Source organism: Chiloscyllium plagiosum, unplaced genomic scaffold, assembly GCF_037043375.1.
Source record: "Chiloscyllium plagiosum isolate Xiang-an unplaced genomic scaffold, Cpla_swu_hap1 HiC_scaffold_3, whole genome shotgun sequence".
Lineage (NCBI taxonomy): Eukaryota > Metazoa > Chordata > Chondrichthyes > Orectolobiformes > Hemiscylliidae > Chiloscyllium > Chiloscyllium plagiosum.
The window spans coordinates 30395252-30417572 of NW_028270141.1; the positions used below are offsets into that span (position 1 = coordinate 30395252).

At 41.1% G+C, this 22321-nt stretch overlaps 1 protein-coding gene across 5 annotated transcripts in view; it reads left to right on the forward strand.

Annotated features, from left to right (window-relative positions):
- The window catches only part of myom2b (myomesin 2b), a 144894-nt gene that overhangs the window by 27525 nt on the left and 95048 nt on the right, over positions 1–22321 (forward strand). For all 5 annotated transcript variants that reach the window (XM_043679203.2, XM_043679214.2, XM_043679173.2 and 2 more), the window contains exons 6-9: positions 33–125; positions 13349–13437; positions 13537–13587; positions 20851–21015. In XM_043679203.2, coding sequence (XP_043535138.1) covers positions 33–125; positions 13349–13437; positions 13537–13587; positions 20851–21015 — 398 coding nt within the window. The remainder of the gene's footprint in view (positions 1–32; positions 126–13348; positions 13438–13536; positions 13588–20850; positions 21016–22321) is intronic.

Here is a 22321-nt window from a genome sequence, read left to right on the forward strand (position 1 = left end):
CATCAATCTAACCTATTTTCTTTCATTGAAAGGTATAGAGACGATGTCTATATTGATCAAACAAGTGAACCAACCAAGTACAGGATGGATAGCTACTACGGAGTTCACTCTTTGGAAATTAATAGGTGAGTTCACTCAGAAATATAAAACACATTCAAGGGATCCTGGTAAACATAATGGATTGTTTTTGTATTTCCATAGAATCATAGAATGATATAGTCCATCTGCTTGTGCCAATTATTTGGTAGAGGTTTAAAAGTCACCATTGAATTTGCTTTCACTGTCTTTTCATTAATGCATTCCAGCCAGAGCACCTTGCTATGAAATAGTTTCCTCGTGTCTTTCTAGTTCTTTTGCCTGTTCACTTAAACCTTGATTACTAACCCTTGCCCCTCTGGGAAATAGCTTATTCTTATTTATTCTTTCAAAACGGTGTATGATCTTGAATAGAATGATCAAATCTCTTCTTAACCCTTGCTGCTGAATGTTGAGAATGTGCCAGCTTATTGAGTCTCTTCACATTCACTGAAGTCCCTCATCTCGACAACCATTCCAGTAAATCTCTCCTGCACCTGACATCCTTGTTTAAAATCTGGCTCCCAAAAATGAACAGTATACTTCAGCTGAAGCTTAACTACTCTTTTAAAGAGGCTGGGGATAACTTCCTCGCATCGTATCCTATTCCACTTAATTTTTTTTGTAAAGTCTAAACTCCCTTTTTTTAAAATCAGCCTTCTCAGCTTGGCCTGTCATTTTCAAGGATTTGTGTACCTATACATGTTAAGGTGGTGCTATTGCTGTTTAATTTGCCTTTCTTCATTCGTCTAATGGAATAGGCTGGAGTTAATGCAGCCCGACTTAACAAGAAGCATGCTGGCCAGGCCCACTTCACTGCAGGAGAATCAATGCAGATACCATAGACCGAATGGACATCTTCTCTGCAACAATCCTGTGGTTCTGGGAAAGGGGCATCTCAATAGGCTCACTGTCACATTTATTTTGTTGGTTTATTTCTGATCTTTTTTCTCATTTTGTGTCACCAGTAACATTTAAAATGATACCCTGTATTGTTATTTAGTGAAAACAAATACCCAATATCAAGCACTAAAGTAAAACAAAGAACTGCAGATGCTAGTAAAAAGAAACAAAAACAAGTCATTGGGGAAACTCAGCAGGTCTGGCAGCATCAGTGGAGAGAAAACAGAATTAACATTTCGAGTCTAGTGACCCTTCAACTCTGAAGCAAGGTCACTGGATTTGAAATGTTAACTGTTTTCTATCCATACATGCAGCCTGATCTGCTGAGTTTCTCCAACAATTTTTGATTTTAAAACAAGCAATAGTCTCCCTGTTCGCTGAGTTTAAGGTGAATCGTCTGGTCAGTTTGTGGAGGAGACACTCCTCAGTAATATGTATCATTGTTTGATTTTCTCTAGAAGTGCACAAGGTGTTTGTTCTGAGGTCCCAGAGGTGGAGGTTGGCTGCACAAATGGCCCTAGCTCATCCGGAACCTGTTTAAAAAGGGCCACGCTCACCGTAGAAATTCAAAGCCTGTCATTCAGTAGCAAGGGCTTGTCAGAAGGAATTTGCTAGTATGTTCCCCTGTTTCCCATTCCTTGATTCAAAGGATATATGTAGATCTTGCTCAGGAAGACTGCTCCATATGGAGTATGAGATTGAAAAGAACTAGTCAGTGGATTGAAGAATTCATCATAGAATGATAAATGAAGTACACATGGATGGTTTCAACCAGCTGTGGGTTTTCACCAGTCAGGAGAGTGATGTTTGTGGAGACTGGAAACCAAGGGAGAGGACCTTCAGGTAATCAATATTCTTTTTGTATTCACTTGAGGGATGAGTGGATGTTGCTGGTAACACCATTGAATGTCAAGGGGTAGTGGTTTGCTTATCTCTTATTGAAGGTGGTCATTGCCTGGATTTGTGCAACGTGAATGTTACTTGCCATTTCTCATCCCAAGTCTGGATATTGTCCAGACCTTGTTGCGTTTGAACATCAACTGCTTTTAGTATCTGAGGAGTTACAAATGGTGCTGAGTATTACGCAATCATTGGTGAATATCCCCATTTCTGAGCTTATGATAGGGAGGGGAAGGTTACTAGTGAAGTAGCTAAAGATGGCTGGGTCTTGGAAAATGTCATCTAAGGATCTTCAGTGAATTTCTGCAGTGCATCTTATAGATAGTCAACATTGATGCCACGAGGAACATCCATGGGAGTGGATGTTTGTTGATGTGGTGCCAATCCAGTGGGTTGCTTTTCTCTGTATGGTGTCAAACTTCAGACAGTTGTTGGAGCTGCACTCATCAAGACAAATAGGGAGTATTCCATCACACTGCTGAGTTGTGCCTCAGATGAAAATGGATGGGAAACGTTTTGCCAAATGGTCACATTTTCAACGAGCCAGCAATACATTTTTTTCTCTCTCAGCCTGCTACATGTGATTAATGGTAAGTATGTGAGGCTTAGGGCTATAGATGATCACCCTCCTCATACCACTATCACCCCAACAACCACCGCCAACATTTCTACCTGTAGGCATTTAGAGGACAAGGGTGAAAGCAAAGGAAAACCTATGCCAGTGAGAGGCAGGAGGTGTAGCAGCAAGATGCAAGATGGCTACTTATCTCTCAATTAACATTTTCAAACACTTTTGATTAATATTGATCAAATTCAATCCCCTTTACAAAGTGCTGTTCTTTCATGTTCTGAGCTAAGCACTGTACTGCATCACACCCAAATCTCCATCCCTGCCAATGGTGGGGTCTGACTGAAGCAGAGACACACCTGGGTGTTTATCACTGCCCAGAGTCACATGAGGTGAATGAGCATGGAGAAGACACTGGATATTAAAGAATGGTGACTGATATATCTCCCAGCTTTCAGAAGAGAATGTGGGAAAAGCTGGTTTGAGGATTACACAGAGAAGAACACAGAGGCTGGAATTTTACAAATGCATCATCCTGAAGGCACCGAAAGCAGATGGTACACAATTCAGTAATGTTGGTTTGGGGAGGTTCCCATTCCACTCACCTCTCATACTTTCCCAACTATGCAGGAGGTATTGGGTGTCAATGGTGTTTTATCAGTGTCAGAGAATAACACTCATGCCAATATAAACCCTAGTGGCTACGATCTGGTTTGGTGGGAGGGTCCTTACTGTTTGGGCACTTGTGCCAAACAGAGAGCCTTTTCTGCCGTGGGGAGTAGATTAGCAATCTCTCCCTTCTGCCTCCTGGCTAATCACAGGTCCTTTCCCTTCCTTCTCACCAATACTCCAAGGTTATGTCACAGAGGCCGAACACCAGCTGTCTGACACCACATCAGACCTCTCCCTTGACCATGACTCCACCTTGGCCCATCGCATTATCGTGTCCCACACTGTCAGTGAACTCATCGCCTCCTGTGATCTCCCCTCCACCACCACCTCCAAATTCATAGTCCCTCAGCCCCACACTGCCCGGATCTAACCGTTCTCCAAGCCCACTACACTGGCCGACTCTTCGTCTCTCCATGCTCCTGTCCCACTGAACTCATTTCTTCCTACCTTGACTCCATTCTTTTCTCCTTGGTCCAGGCACTTCCACCTACATCTGGGACACAGTCCACGCCCTCCACCTTTTCGGAAACATCCAGTTCCCTAAACCCCAGTGTTTCATTTTCACTATGAATGTGCAGTCCCTACACACATTCATACCCCACAGTGATGGCCTACAGACCTTCAGTATTTTTCTCTCCAACAGACCCGTCCAATCCCCATCCCACCAATACCCTCCTCCACCTCGCTGAATTAGTCTTCACCCTCAATAACTTTTCCTTCAATTCTTCCCATTTCCTCCAAATACAGGGGGTGGCCAAAGGTACTAGAGTGGGCCCCAGCTACACCTGCCTCTTTGTCAGTCATGTTGAACAGTCCCTCTTCAATGCACACACTGGTACCATTCTCCAACTCTTCCACTGTTATATCAATGATGGCATCGGTGCTGCATCCTGCACCCAGGCTGACAACTTCCACCCTGCTTTCAACTTCACTTGGTCCATCTCATTCCCCTCCCACTCCTTTCTTGACTTCTCCGTTTCCATCTCCGGCAACAGTTTATGGACCGACATTGACTATAAACCCACAGACTTCTATAGCTACCTGGACTATACCTCCTCCCACCCTATATCCTGCAAAATCTCCAAGCTGTTTTCCCAATTCCCTCGTCAGAGTAGATGTTCCACTCCCAAGCATCCCTGATACTGTCCCATTTCAAACAATGTTTGTTTCCCCACCCCCCCGTCATTCAGACAGCCTTCCACTGCACCTCCTCAATCCCCTGCTCTACTGCTGAACCACCCTCCCCTCATTTCCAAACATAATAAAGATAGGGCCCCCTTGGCTTCTCTACATTGGTGAGATCCAACATAGACTTGGTGATTGTTTCACCAAGCATCTTCATCAGGCCCATAAGGGCCAGTCTGACCTCCCAGTCACTGCCCATTTCAATTCCCCCTCCTACTCCCTCTCCAACATTTCCATCTTCAGCCTCCTCCATTGCCACAGTGAATCAGACCAAAACATGGAGGAACAAAACCACACCTTCTGCCTGGGCAGCCCACAACCCGGAGGACTTAACATTGAGTTGTCAAATTTTAAATAATCTTCCTACCCATCCCCTGACTCCCTTTCCAGCCCCACCTCCTCCCTTCCATTCCACCTACTGACCCTTCCTTCCAGCAACAACCAAATTCATCACTCACATCAACCAACCAGGTCATACACATCATCTGTGTTCACATATCACTACCTCACCATTCTGCTACTGTCCCCACCTCAGCATCCCTCCCACCCCTTCCACCCTCCACCTTTATCTGTAGCTCCCCCTACCCCCACATCTAGTCCTAAAGAAGGGTTATATCTGTAATGTCAACTTCTCCATCTCCTGATGCTGCCTGCTTTCTGTGTTCTTCCAGCCTCCTGTTTGTCTACTAACTCTCCAAGGCTTGCCTGACTGTCCCTAGCAAGACTGCCACATTTATCTCCCTGTCAATTACCTGCATGGTTCCTTGTTGTATACTGACTGCAGTGACTATGTTCCCAATGAGCACTGTCAGGATTGGAGAGCTGCTGGCCCCCTGATTAGCCAGACTCCATTGGAGGTGGGAGATTCTTCCTTATTGGCTGGGTTGAAAGCTGCAAGCTCAGGCACTAATTGCTGAAAGACCATAAAATTTGGTCATCGCTTCCTGGGCCAGAACTTGAATTTACAGCTAATGGATAAGGCCATTACCTCTGCTTAAAATTCAGTTCAGACAGTCCTTTGTAATGCTGTACTGCTTATCAGCTCCTGATTAATGAATGCTTTGCAAGTGAGTGTTCTATAGTTAAAAGCACATGCTTGAAACCCATGTGAATTAGTCTTTAGTTGGCATCTGCTTTTGTGTTTGCTGCGCTAATTTTACTGGATCTAATTGGGTGCGTTCATTCCTTCTTTACAGCTTTTAGTCCATCTTTTTTTCTTTCTGACTCTATTCAGTAACTGAAAGCGATGTTGTTTGTTCCTTTTGTTACAATGATAGTCAAAGGCATGCAATGCTGCCTCACTTTCCAATGTATGGATTTGTAATCTGATTGCTGTGCTATGGCCACAGGCTGTTCAATTCCATTATCCAGCCAGAAGAACAAAGGAAAGGAACACAGGCATTGACCATTTGTGTGAATGACTGAAGCATTACTTACAATCCTTAACTATAAGCCATGAGCAGTTCTGGTTGATGGAGGATAACGATGTCATTTTCCAAAATTTTTTTTATTAACAACTTCTCTAAGGTTCTCTGAGGTTTCAGTCTACTGTTCTCTTCCACCTGACATTGAGCAATGAGGTAATCTGCTTCTCTCTTTTGCATACAGCCCTGCTCAATCACAGCTGCCCTCACCAAAATGCTGAGCTGTCCGTGATTGGATCCCTGCTCCCTCGCAGCAGTTTAAATTCTTTTGGCTATCACCTTGTCACTAAGGCCATGTTAAGTTGGTGATTTGAAACCTTTCTAATTCTATCAGCGCCAGCTTTACAGAGTGCAAAAATATCTGATATGTAAGCCCTCATGTGAAAGCATGATTCTCTAATCTGCCACATGCAGCACTGAAAGAAAATAAAATATTTAATTCTTGCTTTACTGCTGTGGGCCAGAATTACCTAGAAAAATAAGGTTACATTTATTGTGTGCACTATTGCTCATACATCAGTAACCCAGCAGTTAGTGTCAAGGAAGACCTAGACAGCTAATGGATCAGTTGTGATTCACTCACATTGCTTGATGACTTACTTGGCTGAAACTGAATGTTTATATTCAACTTCTCTGTAATGCCAAGAAACATCAGTGGTGTTAATACACATGTAACTCCCTGAAGAAAATGGGGATGATATCTGAACCTTGCTAACAATGAGATTTTAAAAAATTTGACGAGACGAAAGTGGGTACTGCAGATGCTGGAGATGAGAGTCAAGGTTAGAGTAGTGCTGGAAAAGCACAGCAGGTCAGGCAGCATCTGAGGAACAGGAGAGTCGACTTTTGGGTCAACTCTCCTGCTTCTTGGATGCTGCCTGACCTGCTATGCTTTTCCAGCATCTCACTTTTTGATTTTAAAATCAAAAATACACAAGATCGAACACTAGGGACCACTATACACACGAGGCAATCTCACCTTTAAAAAAAAATAGAAATGTTTGTTTCAGCTTAAGGAAGAAAAGGTCTTCCTTAGTTTAAGACATATAAATAATCCTTTCTATACTTGTTCTCAGCAGGTCTGCTCCTCACTTTAATCTGGTTACCTCTCCTGTCTCCAAATCTTTATCCCTGGATGGGATGGCTATCACACTGGCCAATGAGTTGAAACTAATCCATCTGATTCCAGGCATACAAATTACTAACTGAGCAAACATCATAATGATAAAATTAATGCTAGTCATAGAGTCATAGAAATATACAGCAGGGAAACAGATCCTTCGCCAACTTGTCCATGCCAATCAGATATCCGAAATAAATCTAGTTCCATTTGCCAGCATTTGGCTCATATCCCTCTCAAAGCTTCCTATTCATATACCCATCCAGATGCCTTTTAAATGTTGTGGTTGTACCAGCCTCCGCCACTTCCTATGGCAGTTCATTCTTTCTGCGTACCACCCTCTGCGTAAAAAAGTTGTCCCAAAGATCCCTTTTAAATCTTTCCCCTCTCACCTCAAACCTATGCCCTCTAGTTTGAGATTTCCTCACCTCTTGCCTATTTACCCTATCCATGTCGTCATGATTTTATAAACCTCTGTAAGGTCACCCCTTAACCTCCTACTTTTGAAATACATTTTCAAAAGAGGAAAAGTGTTCTGAAGCATTCAAACCCTTGAGTTGTGAAGAAGTTTAGCTGCCATTTATTCTCTGGAGGATGATCTAATTGCTGTCAGTGCTGTATGGCTCCTTATGAACAAAAGTTTTATTTGAAAATAATACATTAAGACAAAACTATTTCTTTGTTTTTCTTAACTGCCTCTTCCAATCCATCCTTTTCTTTTTATTTACTTTTATATTCATATCTAACTTGACTCAATACTCCTTTGTTTGATTTCATTTTTTATTGTTAAATATTATTGATTAAGGATAGGGTCCATTGTTCACTGAGGTCCCAGGTGCCAGTTGCCCTCACCTTGTTTTCATCAGTTGATAATTCCAGCAAAATAGTGAGACTTGAAGTGGAAGGAAAACATAGCAATCCTCCCAGTGCATTTTGTTCCATCCAGCAAATTCTGCAACAAGATGTTTGCCATCCAAACAGAACATTTGTCAGCAAAGGTGCTGTTCCACCACCTGCTGGTGAGCACTGGAATTAACTGACAACTGGCCGGGTCAGAATGAGCCATAAAGCTGGATGTATTGCATGGAACAATGCAATTCTCAGAATCCCTACGACTTGGATGATTTTGAGTACTGCAGGGTAATGGGATCCTAATCAAATTATTGTCTAGTAACACTAATCAGGGAGATTTTACCTGTTTTCCCTCTTTGGATTTGCCTGTAACTTAACTGGTAGTGTAACACAAACTGTCATTATTTGTTGAATTAAGGGCACCAAAATTTGCCCATTTCTTCTTGTAGACACATTCTGTGAGGTTAGTGGAAACAATATAAACTTGACAAAGCCCGATCTTTGAGGTATGTTCCTTGTGGAGGTTGAGCCTCCAGCCCTCTGTTACAAAGTAATTTTTGTAAAGGGTGAAGTACAAAACCAGGACTCATTTTAGAGTTATAGAGTTTTCGTAATGTACAGCATGGAAACAAACCCTTCGGTCCAACTCGTCCATGCCGACAAGAAATCCCTACCCAATCTAGTCCCACCTGCCAACACCCGACTCATATCCCTCCAAACCCTTCCTATTCATATACCCATCCAGACGCCTTTTAAATGTTGGAATTGTACAAGTCTTTACCACTTCCTCTAGCAGTTCAAATCCTCCAGCCCTGGCAACATTCTTGAAATCTTTTCTGAACCCTTACAAGTTACACATCTTTGTGATAGGAAGGAGACCAGAATTGCACACAGTATTCCAAAAATGGCCTAACCAATGTCCTTTACAGCAGCAACATGACCTCCCAACTCTTGTACTTAATACTCTGACCAATAAATAAAAGCATACCAAATGCCTGCTTCATTATCCTATCTACCTGTGACTCCACTTTCAAGGAGCTATGAACCTGCACTCCAAGGTCCCTTTGTTCAGCAACACTCCTGGGGACCTTACCATTAAGTGTATAAGTCCTGCTAAGGTTTGCTTTCCCAAAATACAGCACCTCACATTTATCTGAATTAAACTCCATCTGACACTTCTCAGCCCACTGGCCCATCTGAGCAAGATCCTGTTGTAATCTGAGGTAACCTTCTTCACTGTCCACTACACCTCCAATTTTGGTGTCATCTGCAAACTTACTAACAATACCTCTTATGTGCACATCCAAATCATTTATATTAATGATAAAAAGTTTGTTCTCCATTTCCTTGGCCATTAGCTGTGACTTTATAAAATAGGCATAGCCCAAAACTATTCCTCGGTCACATGCTTCACTGCTTACAGGGCCTTTAACATGCAAGTCCCATAGGAATCTCTACAAACCAGCAAAAACACATTTCTGCAGGTTCTCTCCTGAATAGGGTATATTAGTGCAGGCAGACTGACATGATGCTCACATGATGGAACAAGCAGAGTCCTTCACCCCAGATTATCTGAAGCAGTATCCATTTCAGTCCAAGCTGGAAGTGCCTTCTAAATATACATGTTGCTTTTTAAAGCTTTTTGTTGGTATTTGTCTGTTGTATAGTTAAGTACTGATTAATGTGGTAGCGACTTTTACTTCATTATATGGTGTTGTGGAAGTCTTTCTATTTTGTTCCAGTTAATATACAATTTTGTAATTTGTTACATCCCACTTTCTTTTATCCTGGGATCAGTCTTGAGTGGTTTTTGGTGACAGAATTTCATGGCAGAATTCCAGGCTGAAATCATCTTCTCCAAATGTCATTTAGATAATGATCGTTTTTAAGGATGTTTTCATCCTGGTTTTAAATGGATAATTTCTTCATCAAAACAAGTAAGGAGTGGCTAATGCCATTTTTAATTGTTTTGGATCCACGCTCAACTGACGTAATTTAACTGATCTGATGTATTAGTAAACAAATTATGAGTTATTCATGGAAGAGGTGTTAATGCACATATTAACCTTTTAATGTTTAACATTTATTCAAAAAGACAAATTTGCTCCTTTTATTGAAAGCATTTTGGAAGAACTACTGAAAAGAACAATATGATGAATTATATACGTTTTTCTCCTTTCTGCTTCTGAAGATCCTGATTCTTGGCAGCTTGTAATTTTAAGTGTGTTTTGACTGAGTGACTTGTCTTCGTGAAAGAAGCTGCGAAACAGACCTCTGACCATTTGATTAGCATGTAGTTGGGATAGTTTCACACTTGCATACCAGTCATGCACCATGTTCATCCTTGTTTGTTGAGAAGTCCTGCATTTTTGAGAATTGTAGCTTGTCAAGATGGTTCACATGTGCCTTCCAAACATGATCTGTTTCGGAAAAGGTGACCCTGCATCCAGAGTCTCAGGTGTAACACAGTGTCAGGACAACCTTGTTTCGTTGTCTTACACTTCAGGATGAGTGATTTAACAGAGCAAACTTTTCGCTCAGTGAGACAATTTAATCAGTGGTAATATGGTGAGGACATTGTATTATTCATTCCTCATTTGGCACACACATGCCTGAAAGGTCTTCCTGTATATTTGGTTATTGTCATAAATTATTTCTTCAGGTGCACCGAACAGACTGAATATAGCATTGATGGTTTCTGCCAAGGATGCACTTGATTCACTCTTTATTTGTCTGATAATTAGAAATGATCAGTGACTAAACTGAAGTCATCTCCATTAACTGTAAGTAAATCAGTTGTGATTTTGGACCAAAGGACTGATGGAATACGTGAGTGTAGAATTTATCCATGTTGCAGTGGCTGATGGTTTGGGCCTTGTATCGAATTTGTTAATGTACCGTTGATCCCTGGCCAATAGAACATATCAGGAGCTAGTCATTTTGTCCAATCTATGTCCATACTTCCTTAGTGTAGTTACACCTGTATGTCCTGGTGGAAAGCTTCAACCACAGGTACTTGTTTTTCTTTTGAAGATAATATCTCAAAACATAGAGTTTATCTTTGTAAGGCCAAAAGTTCATCTTTGGGGCGGCACAGTGGCTCAGTCGTTAGCATTGCTGCCTCACAGCACCAAGGTCCCAGGTTTGATTCCAGCCTTGGGCGACTGTTGTGTGGAGTTTGCACATTCTCCCCGTGTCTGCATGGGTTTCCTCCGGGTGCTCCCGTTTCCTCCACAGTCCAAAGATGTGCCGGTTAGGTGAATTGGCCATGCTAAATTGCCCATTGTGTTGGTTGCAATAGTCAGAGGGCAATGAGACTGGATGGGTTACTCTTCGGTGGGTCGGTGTAGACTTGTTGGGCCAAAGGGCCTGTTTCCACATGTAAGGAATCTAATCTAGTCTAATCTCAAAAACATTTGACACCTCTCTTATAATATCAGGCCACCCTTCAAGAACAACTTTCTCCATTATCCATTCCCAATTGTATCTCATAGAGTTAAAACCCCAACACTGTGGAAACAGGCACATCGGTCCAACAAGTTCACACTGACCCTCCGAAGAGTAACCTATCCAGACCCATTCCCCTATTACTCTAAATTTACCCCTGACTAATGCAACTAACCTACACATCCCTAAACATTATGACCAATTCACCTAATCTGCCCATCTTTGGTTTGTGGGAGGAAACCCATGTAGATGCAGGGAGAATGTGCAAACTCCACACAGACAATTGCCCAAGATTGGAATTGAACCCGGGTCCCTGGCACTGTGAGGCAACAGTGCTAACCACTGAGCTACCATGCCACCTACTGCAGTACAGTTCGATACAACAATGTAATTGATCAATGTCTGAATGTATCTTTTACTTGGATGTTCATGTTGTGGACTTGTACATCCAACCGAGTATCTGCAGTCTTGTTCGGTTTTGGCATCTCCTTAGTGTAACTGAGGTGATCATTTTACTACCAGATTTGTAGCAGAAATCCTATCCATGCATTTTTATCAGAAATCTAGGTGGTGAACCTTTCCATGGTTTACAATAAATTGTTTCCAATGGGCTATGACTGGTTTCCACAGTGAATTGTTACAGACTGGTATGTGTGAAATCTTGTGGTCCAAATATTAGAGCAAGTGTGTCATGCTCAAACTTGGAGTATTTGGATTGTGCTTATGATAGATTTTTGGATCCAAATGCAATTATTTTGCCATCTTGTAGGATGCACAATCCGAGTACCTTTTGCAAAATGTCAACTCCCAGGATTGTCATCTTCCTTGGATCATAATATTTCATAATGCTGCTTTCTGCTGACAATGCTTGCTTGATGGACTTGAATGTTTGTTGATAGTCCTCCTGCCATATGTATGGTATGTCTTTCTTTAGGAGCTCTCACAATAATGCTGCTTAGTGACAGACATTCAGAATGTAAGGTGCCAAGAAGCTGAAGAACTTGAGGCATTGCTGAAGGTTGTCTTTGTCTTCTGGGGTAGGCATTCATCTTACATCTTTTACTTTGCCTGCATCAAGACGAATTCTGCAACCCGACTAAATAGAGCCAAAACAATTGACCTAACTTGCATTGGGTTGGCCCTACTTTCTGTGGAAAATGAGTCATTTGTGGTGAGCTGCTGCCATCAATTAAAGAAAGTTCTGATCATACTCTCCTTTGGTTTGTCCATTTACTGCAATATCATCAGTAATGGATACATATCTAAGCACTTGAGCATATCTTGATTGACAAATAAACTAAAGGCAAGCAATATCAATAGTTACTTGCTGAGATTTCTCGACTCAGTGTACCAATTAATATCCTTATTTATTGTCTAGTTTGGGAAAGAACTTGGAATTGATTTCCTCTGGTGTTGGAATCTTGTGTGAGAATGTCTTTTGGGAGAGTTTCAGACATCTTGGAGCTAGACATATCCTGATTGTGCCATCCTCCTTTTGTACACTTGTAATTGAACAACTCCAGTCTGGTCATAGGGTGGATGAATGCCGTTGCTTGACTCACTGGATGCAGGTAAGGTAGCACTTGTTGGTTGTAGGTACAGGGAGAGGTAGAATGGAGCTGGAATTGGATGAGAAAGGTGACAGAGGGGAGTGGAAGATGGTTAATGAGGCAAGTTTGAGAAGATGTAATCAGAAAACTCACGAGGACCCGCAACGAGAAACACAATGAGACTAACACTTAATCAAAAAAAAAATAAGATTCGGCCCCAAGTCCTGTTCCCCTATTGCACCCTACCACCGTGTTCACTGACTAATGTTTCAGTGAAGTAACAACTTGTGTTGAAATTCTTGTCTTGCTTTCAAATCCTTTCCTTATTTCTCTAAAAGCATGTAGGCTTATACCACATTTTTAAAATTTACTCCATTATTAGTAGCTCTGCACTCAACTATCTAGCAGTTCTGAAATTTTGTCTTTAAACTCTGTAGGTTTCCTCCTTCCTTAAGTTCCTTCTGAAAATCTACTTGTGACCTAGTTATTGGGCATCTGATCTCATATCCTCTTAGGTGACTCGATGTTACATTTTAAAAGGCTCCAGTGAAGCCTGTTGGAACCTGTTTTCATTACTTTAAAGGTTTTATGCAATTGCAAGATTTTGTTGTTGTGTGACACCATTAAGGCAATTTTTTTTTTTTGTTTTCAGATGCGCCACAAGTGACACTGCTCAATATACTGCCTTGGCTTTTAATATTCATGGAGAGGCATCATCAAGTGCCACTGTCATTGTTAAACGTGAGTTTCAGAATAAATGTACCTGGGTCATTTCTCAGTTTGAGTACTACATGTCGTGCAGAGAGGAGCTGGTCACTTAAATTTACCCTCTCCTTTTAGGTTTCCGAGGAGATGAAGAGCCTTACCACTCTGTTTTGCTCCCTTTGAACTGTAAGTAAATAACAGGAAAAGCAACCAATTAAATCTATTGCAATTAATTACCTTCTGCTTTTAGAACATTGCTCACTTTGACAACTACAATTTAAAGTCTTTACTATATAAGCTGTGCAAGCTTGAATTTTATTTTCTCTTCTCACTACTTTTTTCTGCTAAAAACACTGATCTTTTCAAAGGTACAACTCTCAAGGAAGTTATTGTAACTCCAATACTTGTCCAAATGCTCCTCCTTTAAATGTCGGAAAGCCATTGTATTACAAAATATGGTCTATGCTGTCATTGGGATTTTATAAGGTTCCAAACTGATAAAATGATGTGTGATACTTTCCTCATCCAGCACCTTGGTGTTAATGGATAGAATTCAGGAGTGTGTCTTCCATCCTCGAATAATTGAAGTTGATCCTATCACAACCTCAACTGGGATTATCTAACCTGGCATAAATAGAAATGGAACTGGAGGTCCTGCTGGTTAACTGGCTCAGATTCATATAGCCAAAGTGTTTGTTCACTAATCCATCAGAGCACAGACTTTATCTCTGATTCTGAGCACGTTAAATTTACTATGATTTCCTTTGACTGCAGTTAATTGTTTGAGAGGCCTGTTTGCACTCAGTACACTAATTGTCATTGGACAAGAGCCATGGCTGTTGCACTGCAAGCACAAAGGCGAGAGGCAAAAAAACCCTCCAATGTCAATCTGAAGGGAGGAAACAATTTATAGGATAATGACAACAAACAGTGCACAGGAAATATGTCAGCATATTAAAACAGGAGAAAAGAGGTCAACACATTAGTGAAAGGCCCCACACCAGAACTGGGAAATGGAAGGTAAGATTATGGGGCAGAACAAAACAAAGAGGGGAAGGATGAACAATATGAAGCTCCACCCTTTTCTTTGTTTTAGTCTGTTCTGCAACTTCAATAGCATTAGGTTATTCTACATGAGTACTTCAGACAAGATTTTTTATTTTTATTAAACAGGAAGTATCGACAAAAAATTCATTCCATTTGGTATTGATGATTAAAATGTGGTTTTAAATGCGCATGTTCATTATATACATCACATTTGAGGATTGAATGGCCTTTACTGTTGCGATTAGAATCCTGTGAATAGATTGAGATGATGAAAGAGCATCCCTGTGTGGTTATCTTCATCAAACAGTGACCAACGTTGGATGTGATTCCACCACTGGACAACATTTGCTGAATACTCAAGATTGTGCAAAGAACTGAACTAACAAACAACTTAAGGTCATCAGTTCAGATCTCAGTGTGCATGCTAAAAGGCTACATTAATCTCAAAGTAAGGCATTATGGGTAGAATTCAGGAAAAGGAAGGGTGCAACCACAATGCTGGGATTGTACTACTGACCTGCCAGCTGGAGATAGAGGAAGAGACGTGTAGTCAGATTCTGGAAAGACATAAAAATAACAGGATTGTTTTAACTTCCCCTATATTGACTGGGACTTCCTTCGTGCTAGGAGTTTGGATGGTGAGCAATTTGGCAAAAGTGAGGACTGCAGATGCTGGAAACCAGAGTTTAGATCAGTGTGGTGCTGGAAAAGCACAGCAGCATCCGAGGAGCAGGAAAATCGATGTTTCAGGCAAAAGCCCATCATCAGGATAGAGGCAAGAAGCCTTCAGGGTGGAGAGATAATGGGGGAGGGGGTGTGTGTGGCTGGGGAGAAAGTAGCAAAGAGTACAATAGGTGAATGGGGGTGGGGATGGAGGCGATAGGTCAGAGAGGAGGATGGGGGAAGGTAGCAAAGAGTATAATAGGTGAATGGGGGTAGGAATGGAGGTGATAGATCAGAGATAAGGGTGGGGGGAGGTAGCAAGGAGTACAATAGGTGAATGGGGGTGGGGATGGAGGTGATAGGTCAGAGGGGAGGGTGAAGCAGATAGATAGGAAGGGAGATTGGCAGGTAGGACAGGTCATGAGGACAGTGCTGAGCTGGAAGGTTGGAACTGGGGTAAGGTGGGGGGAGGGGAAATGAGGAAACTGGTGAAGTCCACATTGATGCCCTGGGGTTGAAGTGTTCCGAGGCGGAAGATGAGGCGTTGTCCTTGATTATAGAGAAAGTAGGAAGGAGCTCAAACAGGGAGTTAGGAGGGCTGAAAGGATCTATGAGATGACCTTGCCCAGTAGGGTTAAGGAGAATCCCAAGGCATTTTCTCCATATATTAGAAGCGAGAGGGTAGCTGGGAAAGAGTAGGCCCTCTCGAGGATAAAGGAGGGAGGTTATGTATGGAGCCAGAGGAAGTGGGTGAGGTCCTTAATGCATTCTTTACATCACCATTTACCAAAGAGAGGACATGAGGGTTGTTGAGGTTAGGGAAAGGTGTGTGAATACTTTTGGGCAGGCCAACATAATGAAGAAGAAAGAGTTGGATGTCTTGAAATATATGAAGGTAGACAAGTCCCCAGGGCTAGACAGGAGCATATAAAATTCCTACAGTGTGGAAGCAGTCCCTTAGGCACATTACTTTCACACTGACTCTCTGAAGAGCATCCCACCCACCCTATCCACCTAGCCCTGCATTTCCCATGGCTAAGCCACCTAACCTACACATCCTTGGACAGTATGGGCAATTTATGCATGACCAATCTACCTGACCTGCACATCTTTGGACTGTGGGAGGAAACTAGAGCACCCAAAGGAAACCCATATAGATACAAGGAGAATGTGCACACTCCACACAGGCAACTTCCCAAGGGTGGAATTGAACCCAGGTTCCTGGTGCTGTGAGGCAGCAGTGCTAACCACTGAGACACCATGTCACCCCAGGGTACTGTGGGAGGCAAAGGAGGAAGTAGCTGGAGGATTAAGTGATATCTTTGCTTGCTCCTTGGCCTCAGCTGAAGTTTCAGAGGACTGGAGAATGGCCAGAGTTATTCCTTCATTTAAGAAGGGAAACAGAGATAATCCAAGTAATTAGACTGGTGAACCTGATGTTAGTGATGGGTAAGCTGTTAGAGAAGACATTGAGAGTTAGGATGTATTCACATTTGGAAGCGAGTGGACTTGTTAGTGATAGGCAGCATGGGTTTGCACAGGGAAGATCATGTCTCACCAACTTGATTGAGTTTTTTGAAGAAGTGACAAGAATGTTTGATGAGGGAAGGGCAGTGGATGTTGTCTACATGGATTTTATTAAAGCATTTTATAAGGCAACTCATAGCAGGCTGGTACAGAAGGTAGCATCTCAAGGAATCTGGAGGAGCTGTCTAGATGGTTGCAAAATAAAAGCAAATTACTGCGGATGCTGGAATTTGAAACCAAAAGAGAAAATGCTGGGAAATCGCAGCAGGTCTGGCAGCATCTGTAAGGAGAGAAAAGAGCTGACGTTTCGAGTCTAACTGACCCTTTTTCAAAGCTTTGACAAAGGGTCAGTTAGACTCGAAATGTCAGCACTTTTCTCTCCTTACAGATGCTGCCAGATCTGTTGAGATTTCCGAGCATTTTCTCTCTAGATGGATACAAAACTGGCTTGGTCATAGAAGGCAGACAGCGGTGGAAGGGTGCTTTTCAGAATTGAGATCAGTAACTAGTTGTATTTATAGGGATCAGTGCTGAGACCTTTGTTGTTTGTAATATGGATAAATGATCTGGAGGAAAAAGTAGGTGGTGTGATTGGTAAGTTTGCAGATGACACCAAAATTGGCAGAGTTGCAGAGAATGAAGAGGATTGACAAAGAATTCAACAGGATATACATATATTGCAGATTTGGGCAGAGAAATGGCAGATGGAGTTTAATCCAGACAAATGAGAGGTGATGCATTTTGGAAGATCAAATTCAAGTGTGAATTATATAATAAATCGCAGAATCCTTAGGAGCACTGGCATACAGAGGGATTTGGAAACACAAGTCCACAGATCTCAAATAGTAGCAACATTGGTGAATAAGGTGGTCAAGAAGGCATACAGCAAACTTGCCTTCATCAGTAGGAGCATTATATATAAAAGTTGGCAAGTTATGTTATAGCTGTAAGAAACTTTAGGCTACATGTGGAATACTGCATGCAATTCTGATTGCCACACTACCAGAAGGACATGGATGCTTTGAAGAGGGAACAGAGAAGGTTTACTCGGATGTTGTCTGGCCTTGAGGGTCTTAGTTATGAGGAGAGGTTGGATAAGCTTGGATTGTTTTCCCTGGAACAATGGAGGCTGAGGGGTGACCTAATAGTGATCTACAAAATTATGAGGTACATGAATAGGGTGGATAGTCAGAGGTTTTTCCAGCGTGGAAAGGTCAATTACAAGAGGGCATGGCTTCAATGGGAGAAGAGGAAAGTTTAGTGGAGATGTGCAGGGAAAACTTTTCACAAAACTGTCAGTGGAGGTGGTGGAAGCTGGTACATTAGCAACATTTGAGGCATATCTTGATAGACTCATGAACGGGAGGTGGACAGATGGACAGAAACTGTGCATGAGCAATAAGTAGTGGATGTAAATAAGGATCAGGAATCAACGCAGGCTTGGTCGGCCAAAAGGCTTGTTCCTGTGCTGTATTGTGTTGTATATTATTGTATTATGTATTCACATGCAGGCCCTGTCCTTTTTAACTACAATATCACGTCCAAGCATGATACCAACTTCAACAAAACCAAAGCTAAGGGGTCAGCCATTCTCTGGTGCTTGCTCTGTGGGCAATTGCCTTTAACAATCAGACTCAATTTGCCTGGATTGAATTCAAACAAATATTTGGCAGTTAACAGTTCACTGGTGCATTTTCCATAGCAACACTTCAACCAGTCAACAAACAATTTCTAACCAATCAGCATCCTCTTCTCATAAAGTATAAGTCATTTCCTTAGATATTTGGTGTTCTTGTATCTCTGTCCTGATGATTGCCAGATGAAACGTTTCAGCAGCATAATGTTCTTCCAATAATACTTCATCTAATGGTTAAACCTCCAGGTGGTTTCCAACAGGCATATTGGGGATTCATTGAAAAATTAAGATTGGCTTTGCTGCTCACACACAGTTTTCTGTCCAGACATGTACTCTTCATCCCATTACCACCCTGCATCATCTCAGAAATATATAGTTAGGATTTTGGTCTCTTGGAAATTAACCATCTTTAAAGATTATTGATTCATTATATTGAATGCTATAACAGGAAGAAATAAGTCAATGCTGTTTTTTAATTAAGTAATATGAAAGAACGAGTCTGTCTCAGTAATTTAGGTCTGGGAAATTGAGAATTTACTGTGCCCTACTACATGCACGTGTGCGCACATACACACACACGCACACAGACACACATACACAAACAATATCTGAAGCAGATTCTCTGATGAACTTTCCTTCAGAAAAATACTGAATGAAAAGAAGCAGAAAACACATTTTATTATTAAAAGCTAAATGAGTGGAAACTGCTCTAAATAACTATGTTACATCAATTGTATCAATTTCTTCCTTTACTAATGTAATGTGTTATGGACCAGACCGAACCCCACCCCCAAAAGAAAATATTAAGAAGATAACCTAGACTTCACCTTTTTCTTATTTTAGAAAGCAAATGTAAGGCTTTGTGTTCTGGATGCACTTTGATTGGTCAAACTACCGGGTGAAACGAAATTTACACTTTTTATTCATAAACTACAGTCAAATACTGACAAAATAAGAAATTTTTAAAAAGCTTGACTGTAACTCTATCAAAATACTTAGCAAGATCATATGTATGTTAGCTACCACTGATTAGCTGTTCCCAAATAATAATATTCACTAAACACACCTTGGGCGAAGATAAATTCAGTAAAGTAGATTGTCTTACATGCAATTCTCCTTTCTAGGAGGAAAAAAAATCAAGAGAAAGCTCTGAGAGGGAGAGAGAGAACTCAAACATTTTTGCAGTAGCAGGGAGAGATCTATAGTAGCTTCCAAACCCCAACAGCTACAGAAAGTTACATTAAAATCCTGGTTCTGTGGGAGCTTGACTCTATCCTTTCAAGCTGCTTCTACTGTTCCAACTTTAAAAAATAACCCAAAGCCTCACAAGTTATTTATTTTATTGGCTTGGAAAAGATGGCCTAGTACCTCTGACTCAACCTCTTTTCATAACAAAAAAACAGGATAAAATACACCTCTTAAAGCCACAAGGTCATCACAAATCAAGGTGACAATCTGTTGAATATAATTTCCTGACAGATAATCTCTTTTCACCTCTATGTACCAATCTTAATTGCCTGACTTTCTTCTGTCATTTAGTCAGCAATGGTCATTACTGTCTGAATAGTCCTCTACCAGTTTTTCTAGTTTCTTGGGCTGTTCTACTTTGTCTTTGTGTTATAATCAATGAATGTACAGGTATTCATCCATCCATTATTCTCATCAGCAAGTTCTACTTGAATGAAATTTGAGTCATATCTGATGTTTCAGCATTGTTGTATAAATACATAAAATTAACCTACAGGAAAAGACTAACTGGTGCATGAAGTCTACCCCAGACACCAGAATGACTGGATTTTCATGGTTAAATGCAAGTCCACAGCCACTTCACCTCCCACTTCCTCATCTGAGTAATCTCTTAGGAGTACCAAGAAGGGACTGATGAAGGAAAACAATACGCTAGAATATTCTTCTTTGTCCCTCTGCAACAGTCAAATCCCGTCCAAGAGATCACATGGACCAAGTGTTAGTTTAACACAAATGACAAGGGCCACAAAAATGTGGACTGCACATTGCTCCTTATCTTCCATATAATGCAATCTCATCCCACCTCCCTTTTGAAAGTATATGGAGAGGCAACATTTACCACACTATTTGACATCATACACCATGGTCTCAGCTCTCAGGAGCAAAAAAGCTATTTTATTCTCTGACCTGTATGGTTCCAAACTTGCAAATTTTCCTTCAACAATCAATGCACAAACTCTTACTGTAACTCATTACTTCCTCATACCTCAAGACCTTTCCTTTATCTTTCCTTCCCTGCATAATCTATATTCTCTCCACCTCGAGTTTGGACATTTTCTGCACCCTTGTTCTTGATACGTCCTATATTCTTTGATGCATTTTCCAATTCTTGATTATAGTCCTTTAAGAAAATTAATATCAATTGTATAGGAGAAAATATCCCTGAATTATAAATATGTAACTCGGTTCTGATATGGAAATACCCTGCTGAAGAAATACAGTTTGAAACCCTACTGAGTAGAGAAATTATTTTCTAATGAAAATCTTTTAAATGTGTATTAGAATCTATTTTGTATTTGCTAACCTGTTTTATATGTTTTTTTCCACAGTACCTCTGTTGTCACCTCCGATTTTCACACACATAGATATTCAATATAGTGAGAAATTTGGTGTGAGCTTTGGCACTGAGGGAGAGACAATGATATTGTCCTGCCGGATGATCCTTACACCAAACCTTCACCGTTTACAGCCAGAAGTTGTGTGGTACAGAGATGGTCAGTAATTGTGAGCAAGTCTTTTACTGGTTTTCACTTGTGATATTTGTGGAAGTGTGCATCTGTTAAAATAAGCTAACGGTAGCGAAGAGGAGACTAGTCTCAAACTTCTGTGGTTGCAAATTCTTGTCCCTGCAGAGTTTTACATTCCAAGCTTCCTGCTTCTGATACCCAGCCAGGTCAAAACCAGCCTGCAGAAATTTAATGCCTTGTCTCATGGAGATTTAAGTACTTTTATGGTTGGAGTCAACTCCTTCATAAATCGCCAAATCTGGTGAAGTGAGTTTATCCAATGGTTTACAAAGGGGAAAAAATTTGTGGCCATGTTTTGATACAAATTCACTAGAGGTTTGTTTTACAAGATGCTTTAGTAATTGCATATACCAGTGAGGATCTGTAATCACATAGAGCATTGATCAGATTTACAATATTATGGCTCCTTGCACCTTCACTCTGTGTGAGTGTGGCTTCTTTGCTGGTATATGGAATACCACAGTGAAACTCCAGCTACTGTCTGATTGTCAGAATTTCCTACCATTCAAGCTGGTGGGTCAATTTTGTAATGTGACAGCAAAGACATTTCCTGAAATAATTTATCATTAGAAATTCAACATGTTTATTACAAGTGACAGATTTTAGAAAATCTGAGGATTTTTTTCCCACCTATTTTTTTAAGGTGGCATTCTCCCTTAGGTCAATATTTATTCCTTACATGTGTTCCAAGGCTGCTTTGGGACATTGGGAGACAGTGAAAAATACTATGTAAAGATGTGATCCTAATTTTTTCATGAGGTGAAGACTTTTTATTATGCTTACAAAATAAAATTTCTTCAGTTGTAGATCCGTCATTACTGATGTACAAGCATTGAAAGAAGCAGCACAGGAGGTAACTATTTGGCCCATTGTGGCAAGATGCCTATGGTATTGCAGACTGGTCACATCAGGCTCAGGACATTGTTGTAGGAGTTCCTCAATATAGTTCCCCAATGTTCTCCTTGGCTCATCTTTTATTGATGCTTTCTCTCTAACTGAAGATTGGAAGCTGGGATGTTTGTTAATGAGCGTTCAGTTTCATTTTCAACTCAGATGCTGTTACAACCAGATGAAGAGGGGAAATCATGTTTTTTTTCATCTCAAAATATTTTAGAAAGGAGTGAATCAATTACAAGAGACCGATTTGAGTTTCAATGCCCTCTTAGGGCAATGTTGGTTTTGGCTCAGGCTGATCCTCATTTACCAATCGCTTCATGAGCTTGACTCAATCTGGCCAGGCGATCACAGCAGCCATTTTTAGTCCTTTTGTTAA